General features: G+C 39.6%; 1 protein-coding gene across 21 annotated transcripts in view; it reads right to left on the bottom strand.

The window, feature by feature from the left end:
- The window catches only part of MYO3B (myosin IIIB), a 253,079-nt gene extending 246,245 nt beyond the window's left edge, over positions 1-6,834 (bottom strand). For 12 of the 21 annotated variants that reach the window (XR_007204844.1, XR_007204839.1, XR_007204843.1 and 9 more), the window contains exons 1-5: positions 6,212-6,726; positions 4,374-4,488; positions 2,370-2,448; positions 1,244-1,309; positions 1,006-1,042 (exon numbers count right to left, since the gene is read on the bottom strand). Coding sequence is in view for 8 of the 21 variants with exons in the window: in XM_048309828.1 (XP_048165785.1) it covers positions 1,006-1,042; positions 1,244-1,250 (44 nt within the window). In the remaining 13 variants the exon portion in view is untranslated. The other 9 variants (XR_007204841.1, XM_048309835.1, XM_048309836.1 and 6 more) reach the window with 7 other exon arrangements.
- Positions 6,835-14,117: the final 7,283 nt, after the last annotated feature.

A 14,117-nucleotide genomic window follows, 5' to 3' on the forward strand; every position in this document is an offset into this window, starting at 1 on the left:
TCTTTTTAAAATTTTTGATAATGAAATCCCCAGGTTTCATTTCACAATAGGTTGACACTGACAGGGCCATGAATCCTGATGAGAAAGAAAGCTACCATTTTATTTTTTTGGCAAAGAACCCAAGCAGAAAAAGGTATACCATGAGTCAATTCTTCAGACAGGAGTTATAATGAAAGCAGTACAGGCTGCACTCTTCACAATCCATCCTTTCTTATTGTATCAAGGTTGTAAAAGCTTACTCCTCCTCCAATACTCTAGGCACTGCCCTACATCATAACTATCAACACTACAAACTCGTAAGTCAAGACTAACAGCCGTTAAGGTACGGTTTATAACAATCACTCTTTTGAAGGAGGCCAACAGGTAAGGCCTGTAGAAACTAAGCACTGAATTTTCTTTCAGAGGTGAGACTAAAGAGTTACCTAAAAAATATACCTAAGAATTTCACCAGTCACAGACATTTGTATTTCATCATGCCACACACCTCTCAGTTCAAAAGTCTCTCACCAGCAAGTAGTTTTTGAACTGCAGTAGAAAGAGAAGGGGCTGAAAAAGCCCAAAATCACAAGGGCAGTTCTACCCTTAGGGAATTTTATGAATGGAATTACACCTCTAATGCAACCTATCAAGTATAGCTGCGCTGTTACAGAAACGTATGAAGGCCACATTGCAAAGCAACAACTGTCAGTAACTCTTACATTTAATTACATGTTCTCCGTAACTTTCACAGTGTTCTTGGCATTAAGACGAAATCAGGAATCAGCTATTTTGCCCGGCTGAATAGCTTAATTTCATTACATGAGAAAGAAAAAAATAAAAAGGTTAATAAATACAGCTCCAAGCAGAGGAGCAGTCCCCAGCTACCAGCTGACATCTGTAGAACAATTATGACATGTTAGCAGAATGAGACAAGGACTTGTCTATTTTGTGGAAGGGAGTCAAAACAACACATTTAGTTTTTCTCCAGGGTGTAAAAGATGACAACATTTAAAAACTCTTTCTTACCTAATCCAGTTTGCTTCAGGATTTGCTCTGTTCTCATCTGTTGCAACAAGAAACAGAAAAAGCAAAAGGTTGACAGTCTTCAAGACACTTGAGATCTTTGGCATTTTTCCAGCTATATCAAAGTAACAGGCTACCCAAGCTAACAGTTGTAACAAACCTGACTGCATTATAGTTCTATTCCAAAGCTGACTAACAACAAAAGAGAGTAAGGTGAAAAACTACAGGTTGCATTCTTTACCTGACATAGCTCCTGTTAGCCATATGCTCAACTCAGCAAAAGGTACTGTCTCTCTGAGCAATAAACCTAGAATAGGCAAAGCCTGAATTATTAACAGGAACATGAGGAGGCCTCAAAAGCACATGATGAATGAAACAAATACAAAGCTTACAGTCTGATTTAGTTTGTAAAGGCAACTTAGCTCACTTGATCTATTTTGAACACTAAATGGCATATGGAAAGAAACAGGATGATGCTTTATTGCAGTGCAGGGGAATGGTGAACAGAGTCCCTTAAACTGTCTTCATACCAGTCTCTCACAATGTAGAATTTTACTAAACTGGAAAAAATCTGGTTTTTGTTATATGGTTATTGTATACATTCCCATTCCACTGGTCACCTCTATTTTCAGTCATTAACTGCTAATATGCTTCCAACACTCTTGTTTTAGCCTCCAGCTTTTTGTACCAAACATTGTAGATGTTTGCTCTTCAAGCAACTTACAACTGCACTGATACAGTCTCTAGGTTCATACTGTACTTCAGGTTTAAAACTGGATCATCCAATTAACTTTGAATATGGCATAGCACAGCAGGAATGAAAGCTATAGATACCTAGGCAAAGGCTGGAACTTCTTTTACATTACTTTGTGTCCTTTGATACTGCTGATAGCAACTAGAGTGTATCAACCAACAGAAGACACCTTGCCAGGACAAAAGGAGTTATTGACACCAATTTCTCCTCTCAAGAGAGAATTTTCTAGTTCCTCTGTATTCTGTTCTGCAGAACTCTTATTACTTTCAATGCCATGAAGCAGACACTAATGATTAGGACAGCATTCAGAAAATTATATTATCTGTTCAGGCACTTCATACTCTTCCGTCTAGATGTTAGGCTCCTAATTCTAGGAGTGGGAGACACAGGACTCATCTTAAGCATTCAAATGTGAATATCCACATGGAAGTTGGACATTTAAACTTGACATTCACAACAATGAGAAAATAGGACCAGCATATGGAGCCTGGAGGGGAGCATCACTCAGGAAAAGTACGTATCAGAAACTCTTTGTCTGCATGGTGCCTCTGGGAAACTGGGACCAAGAGATATACTTTGCTTACTCAAATGCCTCCCCTTACTTGGAACTCACCTTTCTTTCTTATACCTTAATCTCAACACCCTCCATGTTTGACTCTCAGGCAGCCAAAAGTAAAGTGGCTGGTTCCCACCTTTAGACACAAAGGAAGATGGATACTTAGTTCCTGAATTACAAGGATTAATATTAGTTCCAAGTAAATACAAGGCAGGAAGTATGTATTTATTAACAGAGATACTATCTGCTTTACAGAGTTGACCTTGCTATTTAATACACTATTTTCAGTCATTGCACACAATGTGGCAATAGTAATTCAGTTCAGATTAAATACAAGCAAATTTTTTTTTTCTTCACCAAAATGCCCAGCTTAATATATTGTTTAAGCTCTCAGACATGAACACTGACCCCTCTGGAAACTATATCCCTTTCAAGTGTTTCAGGTTGCTTACTACAGAAATCTCCAGGGGTTACTGCAAGCATTGCTCTGTGAATTGGAGGGGTAAATGAATCCCTATTGTTTCTGCTGCAGTAGCATGAGACTGAAGGAGATGAAATTTTCTTGTAAATTGTGGAAAGTGTGTGTAAAGTGAGAAAGGTCGAAGCAAAACCAAACAAAAAAGGTGTCCATGCATAGTATTAGACAAACAGCTGCCTGAATAGACTGATAGCAGTAATTATGCCATTATTTCAAGTAGGCTGAACATGTTCCACACTCTCCAGTGTACTGAATGCACCTCGCTCCACAGTCAGTATGCTACAATGCTTCAGAAGATTAATTAATTTTCCTGAATTTTCGTCTCTTTCCTAAGAAATACTGTAAAATCAGCTTAGTCCACTGTTTTCATACATGTAGTTCTGCAAATGCCTCCTTTTTCCATACACAATATCAGTACTCCCTCTCCACACAGCAGGGTAGAGGCCATGTCTGAGGAAGAAACAACTAGATGAGGGGTGGAAAAAAAGAGGACCAGCTAGGAAGAAGCTACTGACATGACTTGTTCTTTACAAAGCAGCAGCAGCGAATAAAAAATGTGCTTCCTCCCCCCTCACCACATGCCATTACCACAGGCCAATTCTCAGCTGTGTTCAGCAGAGCTTTTCCCCACTGTGCAGGACTCAGATGGAAAAGCTCAGCCTTATACTGTCAGACATTTATCCCAGAGCAGTGCCATTCTAGCTACAGCCATAAAGCTTTTCAGCTTTGGCAAAAGGAAAGCATGTATGGCCTTATACAATGCATTATTCAGAGAAGTTCTCTTTCCCAGAGAGGGAAAAATTCCTTGCAGCTATTTTGCACAAATAGACAACAAAAGTTTCTCAAATTATTTTACAGATTTCTGATGTAGCACTGTGTGTCCTCACTATTTACGTCACATGCTCAACTCCCAAAACAAGAGCTGCGCAGAGACGTGAAAGGTGCACGAAAAGCAGAACAAGTTAGGAAGGAACTAGCAGGAGATTGATTTAATGCATTTTATTTATCCATCTCCATTTCTACCTGCAGAGCAGTCGCCCTACTGTCCACAAACAGAGGAACGAATGCTTCCCTCAGCTGCACGCTGTAACCCCCCAGGTGACATCACCCTCACTGTGCACTCTTCTGTCCTTCTAGATTCTCCTCCTGCAGCTCCCTTACCTTCTTCCTATCATCCCTCTCCATTTTAGAAGCTACATGGCTTTATCAAACAGCAGAGACATAATCCATCACAGCAAATGAGTCCTCAGGTTAGCACTATGAGGAATATGCCTCCATATTTTCACCTGTAATACAGGAGTCTTTACTAAAAATGTCACTTTGAACTTGTGTCCTGGATGATTGCCAGCCCCATTGCAGCTTGTTTATTCTGCTGCAGTACAGTTCAGTTTAAACTCATGAAAAGGAGTTAAACAGTTACAACAAAAGAAAAATTCCTACTGAATTACGTGCTGATTGTTCCTGCAGGTGCAGAGCATTCCCAACTTCCCTATAGTAATCAAGCCCAAGACATCTTTCTGTTCCCTGGCTCTACGTTATTGAAGTTAAGCTGTATAGTAGATTGGAAAAAGTTTAGTGCTCACCTGTTCAGTTATGTTCAGGGTTTGTTATGAGGCTTTTTTCTCCCCTTCTCCTTTTCTGTTACTGATCCATAGGCCCTCTTCCCTTGTTATTTCCTTGGATCACGAGAAGTCACTTCTAGGGGGGGTAAGTTTGTAAGAACTAATGACAGAGAAGCTACAGGTACAGAATCTATCTCACTAAGTGTGCTCAGATGACAACTTAAAACTAGGGCTAGGTTAAAAAAAACCTAAACAACAAAAAACACCAACCAAACTTTTAAGCAGAACAAAAGCAAACCATTACGATAACTTTCAGGACTTCAAAGCCCCTTCCTATACACAAATGTTCTTTGATTACGCTCACAGCACCGCACACGGTATTAGCACTTTATTCATTACTCCCCTCTTCTCCAGTCCCACAGTGGCCAGAAGGCTGGTAACGACAGTAACTTCTGTCTTTGTAACACAAGATGTTTCTATTCCCCAGACAAGCCTGCACTCAGGAGGCCCTTGTTAGTGAGCCTCTCCAGGCATTACCACAGCAAGAATCATTGTCTTTGTCCAACGAACTTTTTATCGTGAAAGCATTTGGCAAAAACACTGCAAAACCCGTCCTGGAAGCTCTTAAAGCAAACAAATAGCCACTGCACTGCTCACTAAATCCCTCTTCTCTGTAGTCAGAAAGTCAGTAATATAGATACAATATTTCTTCTAATCAAAGATTTTGGATGGTACTGGGTAATTCACTTACTGTGCACATACATCAACAGGGCAGCACATAATGCTGAGGAAGGAATCACCCAGTGGCCCTCTCTCCAGTGCACACAAACATAGTGCTGCAGATAATGTTCCTACAGCTTCCTAACCATGGAACACCGTGGAGCAGCACATATCAGCACAGAAGTTCATATTTTCCCTGTTTCTAAAACAATCCATTTGCATTTAAACTGACTTTCCATTTTTAAAAGGGTCAGAAATGGCTTTTAGAAAGCTATATTCACCTTGACTCCTAGCCAGATTATGATATGAAAATCTTAGCCCAAGGGAAAAATACCTCTGCTTGGTTCAAGCCACATTTTTATTGTTTGAATAAAACTTGGGTGAACTCTATTTTTATTTTTGTGCTACAATGTCAATAATTAACACCAACTTGGATTAACATTTGAAGGATTAAAGTATATAAAGCTGGATTATTAACTGCATTACAGTTTGAATTTGACATTAAGCTGGACTTCAATTTGGGAATACAAAAAGGGTCTTGAAAAAGGATTCTGTGTATTTTCAGAACACATTCTATAAGACTCCACAGTAGGTTAAGATACAATTTACTGCTTTTTACAGAAAAAAAAGCTCAGCAACTACATCTAGCTTGCTGACAGTGACCTCTATTATTATACTATGCATCATGCTAACTGAAATTTCTGTACAAGAACACAGTTTCCCACCTAATAACTTCACAAAACCTCAAAACACTGATCCTTGGTTTTCAGTGCAATGAAACTGAAATTCCAGAGTGCAGTTTTTAAAGCGGCAAGTGAAGTGAGAAAACCTAGCATTAAAAATGAAAACTAAAAACCATTTTGTATTCATAAAAATAAATGCACCACTTCAGAGAAATAAAGAGGAAGACATTTTAAGTTAGTCTTACCTCAATTTGCATGCAGCACTATACAGATAACAGTACCTTTCCTTTCTTTTGCTAGTAACTGCATACGTGTATGTACCCAGGAGGAAGATTTGCTTGAAGGAATTTATGAAGTTTACCATAGTATTTGCAATGTATATTATGGTCCACTAGTTACTATAGGTCGCTTAAGGAAACACTATACACTAGAGCTAGATCTACTTAGGGAACTTACAGAAACTTTTCTTCAGTTATTCATGGCCTTGTCCCGATGGGCCTGAATTCCGTATCACGCCTACTTACTTCTTGCCTTGTAGTATCTTCTGCCATTTTTAATCATGGAGATTTTTTTTCCTGAGCATTCCTTACCTATGATTTTGGAAAAACAGGTACAGCTGGTCGCCCTCTCGGAGGCGGTGTACCCGCACAGCCTCAGTAGCAGCGCTTCTACGGCGCTGCCACCCGTGCCCCCAGGCAGCCCAGGACCACCTCAGCGGGGCTCAGGCCACCTCCCTTCCCCGCCTAAGTCCGCGGGGCTGAGCGCAGACTTCGCTGGGGCCAAGACAAGCTCCCGGCGGCAGTGACAAGCCCTGCCAGCACCGACTCGCTAGAGAGGTGACAACCCCTGCCCGGCTCTAAGCGCCAGAGGACTGCAAGGCAAACGGCGAACGCCATTTCAAAGCCCTTCTCAGTTGAGGTGCGACCCCCACCCCAGCCGTCGGCGGGCGGCCCCGCAGGGCCGGAGACCTGGCGGGAGCTGGGCACACCTGAGAGACAGTGTTCTCCCTGTCTCTGCACGGCTGAGGAGCCGGAATTTGCCACTCGCCTGCTCGGACCGAGCGCTGAGCAGCCCCGCACTCAGCGGCAGCGGGGGCGGCGCTCGGCCCCGTGAGGCGGCGCGTGCCGGCCCCTCAGGGCGGGCGCGGCTCGGGGATTCCCGGCGAGGAGCCCGGGAGGAGGGCCGGAGGCTCTCGGGAAAAAGTCCATTTAACGCCGTGTAGGAAAGATAATGTTTAGTGAGCTTTTACAGAAATAAAACCGATGCGTAGAGGTGCACATCTAGCAGAATCGCTGGAACTAAACGCCTCAGTCCCCTTCTGTGCATTTAGTTAATTGTGGAAAACAATGAATTGCGAGCGCAGCTCCGTCTGTGCTCTGAGACATGGGTCCTGGTGAAGGAAAGGATTTTATAAAGTATTTCTTCCCCTTTGACTGTGAGTGTGGGAGAGAGCTCCCGTCTTTGGCTTCTCCTTTTGTACCTATTTGTCTTAATTGAGTTCTGTCATAACCGTTTTTCAGGTTGATTCAGGAGAAGAAATTCAGGTATTTATTTCTCTCAGACACTTCTGTTTGTTTACAAAAAATCTTAGAAAAACGGGAGGTTGTTCTTTTGATCAATATGCCGATGCTTTTTCCAAGTGAACACATCACGGGGGCTCCCTCCCACTCAGTTTTCTGCACCAGTTCTCTCTTTGCGTTTTGCCAGCCCATCGTGACCCCCTTTGGTTCTTCCTCCGCGGCTGTAACTGTACCTGCCTCATACAATGTTACAAAGAGTGCTGTATTCATCAGCTTCAACAAGGGCTGACTCATTCCACAGTTCCAGTACCACTTCAAGCATGGTATTCATTCTCATGTGTATTTAACTGTAAGTAATCTTTATAATTTAAAAAAAAAAAAAAAAAAGTATGAGAGCTTTATGGCGTGTATCTTTTCGTATTTATATAAGATGCAAACTTTAAAGACCAAGGAGCAGTGGATTTCTCTACAACACTCCTTCAGCACTACCTTTACCAATTGCTGTACCAGTGTTAACAAGTTTCTAACTATCATCATTATGACCAAGGTAATTTTTTTTACCCTTCTTTTGATTAGTGAATTCTGTGCTTTGTAATCTTACAGACACACTTTTTCCCCTGCCATCCACATTCTAGTAAATTATGTCAAGATAATCCTTTATCAAAACTAGCTGATGCCAACCTTGATTCAGATAGTCAGTAGAAAATGGAAATCCTAAGCATTTTCTCTGAGTTTAGCCCATCACAGCATTAATTTGAGGTGATACAAGAGTCTCCAGAAGTTTTGCTGGGCAGTGCTCCATTTCACACTATTGTTTTGTTGAAATTTTGTACACTGTAGAATACAAAGTCTTCATCATAAGTCATTATTTTCTCTTTTTGTCAGCAACTGTAAAATCACAGAACCACCAAGTTGGAAGGGACCTGGCAGGATCATTGAGCCGAACTCTTAAGTGAATGGCCCTGTTGTATACAGAATTATATAAACAGTGTGACAACAAATTGTAATATAGACAGCAAATAGTAATATTAGACACATATCTGACCATCAACAGGCTTGTCCAAGGTGGATCCAAATGTTTAATCCTACATGCCCTCAGTTTATGAAAGTTATATAACATACTTTAGAACATCAGTTCTGCATAAAGTTCTGAAATGTGAATATTCCTTACCATGTAAGAAGCACCAAGATTCAGCAAAATTAACATCTTCATGCAGTATTCTGCATGTATGCCTTGCATGTTCCTCATTATTCTCTAGAATTCTTTGATAATTAAATCTAGAAGTTCTAGATATTCCCACATTTCTCCCAGATTCTTATGTTAGTTTTTGAAACATAGGAATTTCCTCATTTATTGCTACGTAATTTTGGCTCATACAATCTAGACCTTTGTGAGTTCTGTTACAAAACTCATTTGTTTCTTAATTTTATTTCTCTTCCTGTACCTACGTTTGTTCTTATGCTGATGGTTTTTTAATCCCTTTTCACTAGATAACTTGCTGTCCAGCTAGAATCCAAACAATGTTTTCTGAACATTGCCAGCCTGTTGAACATACCTGTTTACAGTCAGGGTACAGTTGCAATGGGTAACTACACTGGGTTGGAGCTACACAGGTGGTATGCTTATATCCCACACTGGATTTCCAAACACACAGCAGTCTTCCATGATGAAGCAATTTTCAGTGCAGTGGTTTTGTAAGTATAACAACTTCACAACTCGTCAGTAGTCATCCATGTATCACCAAAATACCATAATGCAGAATTTGAAAGGCAGCTAATTTATTGCAATTTAAGATTAAAAAACCCCCAAAAACTCCCCAAACCCAGCCCAATCCCCCTTTATCTTAATCCTAACTTCTGCATTTCAGCAGGAATAAATATTGGATCTCATAACCCTTTCATTTTTGTAATGCTATACAGGTTAATGTTAGTGTTTGCAGTAATGGGAAGACTTGTCCATCCTAAACTCCAGTTTACAGGAATGTTGCTTATTCTGAAGCCAGACAGAAACAAGCCATATTAAAGCACAGCTGTTACTTTTTGTTGTCGCTTGCAAATCTCAGGTAGAAAAAGAATAGCTCTTAATTGTTGTAGTACTTCTGATTACAAGTGCAATAATGATAGACTTGTTATACAATGGCTGCACTAATGCAAGCCATTCCTAGCCTTGCTTTAGACTGCATTAGAAAATTAAATAATTCGTCATTGATATGGTCATGGCTGGATGCCAGCTATTGTTAAATGAAATGTTATAAAATGCTATACCCTCAAGAATTGAATGGAAACAAAATATTTCATAGGCAGTAATCTACAGAATTTAACTGATGAGGTTGTCCAAAGTGTAGTCCACAGAAGCTTTCAGTTGCTATATGTTAACTAGAGTTTTTTTGGCAATCTGTTAATGTTTAAATTGTCATACAACACTGACTTGTAAAATAACATGTAACCAACAAATTATAAATGGAAACATATCATTATAATGGAACCTACTCCTTCTGTAAGTAAAAGGTTGAGATGCATTGTCTTACTCTGATTTATAATCTTAAAATCTCGTTATCTAAATGGATATGCACAACCACTATTCACTACAGTAAATCCCTTTTTAAGTTAGGAGGACTTCTTGCTTTTTAAATACCTGTTCATCTCTGTGTACACTTTTCTTTGCCCAGAGATAGACTTGTGATTACAAAGAGAATGCATGATTGCATTAAGCTACACACATCATAAACACTGGTGAATCAGAATTGAATGTAATAATAGTAAACAGGTTTGCTGGAAGGGGAAAAACAGTGCTTAAGACTTTAAGGACACTGCTGAAATGCATACTGCTTTCATGAAAATCTTAAGGCAGTTTTGAATTTTGGGTATGCAGATACAGCACTGTGAAGTCTTAAGTATCCAAGTTACTGTGTATTATGTTTTATTGTCTTGTCCTACCAAGTCACACAGGTGCTGCTCTAGTTTTCCTTTTTTAGCTTTTAAATAAATGCAAATGCACTTTGTTTAAGGGTTGCTACCATTTTGAAAAAAACAAACTGTGCAAGAGGTTTGGTAGCCAAGATCTTGTGGCAGTTATGTTTTTAAACTGACATCTGAAATGGCAGTATCTGCATTTAATGTGTCTGTGCATACTTGCATACAAAGATTGTTGCTCCAGCTGAGACATCTAGTTTTCTTCTTTTGAATTAGTAGAAGAAAAATCCTGAATAGGAAACTACTGCATTACCTGAATACTGAGGACAGAAAGGGCAAAGCAACTGAGTTTTACTGCATGGATCAAAGCAAAAAACAGCAAAGGAGACTGAAAAGGAGAAAACCTCCATTCAAAAATTCTTCAGTAGTGAAGGAAATTACATACCAGCAATGTTAATGTAAGAGTGGATTTCACTGTCTCTGAAATCAATGGAAGTAGTGAGAAAAACTTTAGAGCTTTATGCATATATTTGAAGATGATTTAAAGAAACCAACAGCTGCAGAGTATTCAGCTAAGGACTACAGAAGTGCAGCAAAACTACGTAGGTAGCAGCACAGCATTAAAGAGTAATTACACCTGCATCAGGAAAAAGCAGAAAAGCAGGTCAATAATGTAACAATTCTAGCCAAGACTGAAGTGCAAGGTACATAACCATAGTCCAGCCCTTACAAATCATAAGCACAAACTGCAGACCTCAGGCAGACACGTGGAAACAGAAGCGGGGAGGAGATGGAATGCCTGGTGTAGGGATAGCACTGAAATGTAAATAGCACTGCTGAACTACAGTGAGTTGGAATTATACTGGATTCATTTCTGACTCTGAACTCCAGAGGAAGGTGACTTAAAGGACTTTTTTAAAAGCCAACAACAAAAATATACATAGAAGAGCCCACACACTGTATACTCTAGATACCAATTAGCCACAGAGTCTAGCTGGCAATGTGTACCACAGTTAGTGGTACCTACTCTGTTCTGTAACCTAAGTCCCATTACCCAAATACTATAAAACACTCTTTATTCTGCAAGCTGGAGTGTGATGCTCCCAAGAGTAATCCTTACTCTTGCTTTGTGAAGCCTTCGTCACAGAGGCAGCAGTAGTGTAACTGGGAGTGCCATTACAACATCTCATAGCTAATTATTATTTTAAAATTATTATCACAGAATATCCTGACTTGCAAGGGACCCACAAAGATCTCAGAGTCCAACTCTTATCTCTGCATGGACCATCCCCAAGAGTCACACCATGTGCCTGTTATGTTTAAATCTATGCATTTACCCTTAGTGGATGAACATCTGAGCTACTGAGTGTCCTGTATCACTCAATGCTACCTATGAGCACATAGGACATTAATAATAAAGTTTGGAAGATGAACTTATCCAAAGTGCCTTCTCCTTACATCTTCCCACAGGCAACATTTTATCCCTCTATAGTACAGAAAATTAAAAGCTGCAGAGGAAAGAGTAAAATGAGATGGTATTTCACATTAAGAATATCTTATGCAAATTCTCAATTAAGATGTACACAATAGCAGTGCTGGGTAAGACGTATCTACAGTTCTTTATTTGCTGTTTTTCTTCTTCCAGCTAGTGAGTTCCCTTAGTATTCAAAATCCATCTTTGCTGCCTCACACTTACTAAGGCAAATCACTTGAATGGGCTGAGCTTTCTTCTATTTATTGTTGCTAGGGAACCACCTTGGTATTCACACACATAACATGTATTTTGACATATGTTTCGGAGGATGAGATGCAACACAGCTCTGCAATATACAGTGAAAAATGTACTCCAGCGTTCTTAGAAACATTCTCCCACAGAAGAGCAGTGTTACTGTAGTACCTTAGCTTCAGATTGCTCTGGATTTCTTACTTGTTTAGACAGATTGGAATTGTAAAATTACATGCAGTAATCTGATTAATAGTCCCTAATTTTGCCCAGGATTAAAACAGAAAGAACACCAGTCTGTGAAATAAGTGCTGCTAAAATAGCATCCTTCTAATTTATTTTTTTTAAATACTCTCGTGTAAGGGAAATGTTCTGTAAGAAGTCTTAGTTATGTAACTATTTTAGTTATGTAACTAAAAATCCAGTCCACGTAGGGAGAGAGTGAAGTATGAACCTTTTCTGAATAGCCAGGTATCTGAAGGTTATTTCAATTACATTAGTCACCTGCTGGAAAGTATCAGTCCTACAAATACTGCACTAAGTATTGAAAGGCAATAAGCTTCTTTAACTCTCAGAAAGTATTTCTTGAGATAGCAGCTTCTGGCTGGACAAAAAAGATGACGTAGAGATATTGAAGAGGTATTATTTTGTCCAGTCATGTCTGAGTATGGGAAACAATCCCATTTTAATTTCCTGTTTTGATTACTACCAGCATATCTGTGTGAGGAGGGACAATTGAGGTTGAAGGAAGCAAAGTTTGAAAAAATGCAAAAAGCATGAAAATGAAACATGAAAGGGCCATATCTCACTTAAGTCCTGTGTGCATATATATATTTACTGATGATGGAAGATCATACTACCTGGACTTGCTCCAATACCAGTTGATCTAACATTATAGAGCAGCACTTACTTACTTAGTGATGTAAACAGGAGGTGTTCCCTGTCTTAAAGGAGCTTACAAGTTGAGAAAAAACAAGCAGGATAAAGGAGACTGCTAGAGAACCTAAATGAAACAATACTTAACAGTCCCTTCAGCTGCCCTGAAGATCTTAGTTTAACAAAACCTTCATGTCTATATTTTGTATGATGTGTATGTTTACACCAGCATTGTCACCAAGTACCTTGTTGCAGAGCTGAGATTAAAACACCAGCTCCATACTAAACTCTCTTGAGAACAATGGGAAATTGTTCTCAGTTTCTTTTAGGGCCTGTGGAGATACCTGGGAAAAATGCAAAGTTAGTTTTAAATTTTCAAAGCTGATGTGTAACAAACCTAAAATGACCAGCACCATAGAGCAAGAAAGCACCCAGAGTCTCTAGAAACTAATTTTCAAGCTGCACTCCCCTGACTATCTCTGCATTAATTACCCTGAGAAAATGCCATCTTATTCACAAAGTATTGCTGTACAGTTGCAGAGGGCTCTCCAGCTGGTTTAGGCTTCTTTTGTTGTGCAATACTACACAAACAAAGCAGTTGCATATACAACATGGAGACAACAAAGGCACAAAAGAAAGGAGAGCTCCAGTTCTTCAAAGAAACAGAAGGAAAGTAACAGTTTTCACAGCAAACTATTAGTGGCTTCAATAGCCACGTGCAAAGGATATTCCTTGACACCTGAAAGAGACACAAAGGCTCATTATCTACTTTAGGTATTTGCCAGAATTATAAGTAATCCCTGAGAACATGTTGTTCTGGTTTGTCAAGTGCTTCAGTACACAGTTGTGTTCTACATTAAAATGTGACACATACACATCTGGTCACCAGATTTAAGGCCAAAATGTAGGGACAGTAAATAATTCAACTATTTTTTTTCAGTATTGGGCATGAAGAATACTTGCTTTTCTCCAGCTTTAAGCTCTGAAGATTATCTTGCTTTGTTTTGTTGTAACATTAAAAAAAATAATCCAACCATGAGGAATAAACCCAGTGTAATTGTTTTCAATCAAAATTATTAGAAAATTTAGTAGTAATGAGTCAAAGTTAACCTATAATGGGAAATGTATTAGACACTGCAGTAGGAGAAGAGGCAGGGTAAGTCACAAGGCTGAACTCACAGCAGTTGGGACTCTTCTGAGTGTAAGAGAATTTGCAGGGAAACTACTGCCCATGTGAGAAAACATGCAAGTATGGACTTAGGGCACTGTGCCCTACCAAAAGGAGACATTCATCAGCCCAGCAGTACAGATCTCACTGACTGCAGTGAGC

The sequence above is a fragment of the Corvus hawaiiensis genome, chromosome 7 (assembly GCF_020740725.1).
Source record: "Corvus hawaiiensis isolate bCorHaw1 chromosome 7, bCorHaw1.pri.cur, whole genome shotgun sequence".
Taxonomy (NCBI): Eukaryota; Metazoa; Chordata; class Aves; order Passeriformes; family Corvidae; genus Corvus; species Corvus hawaiiensis.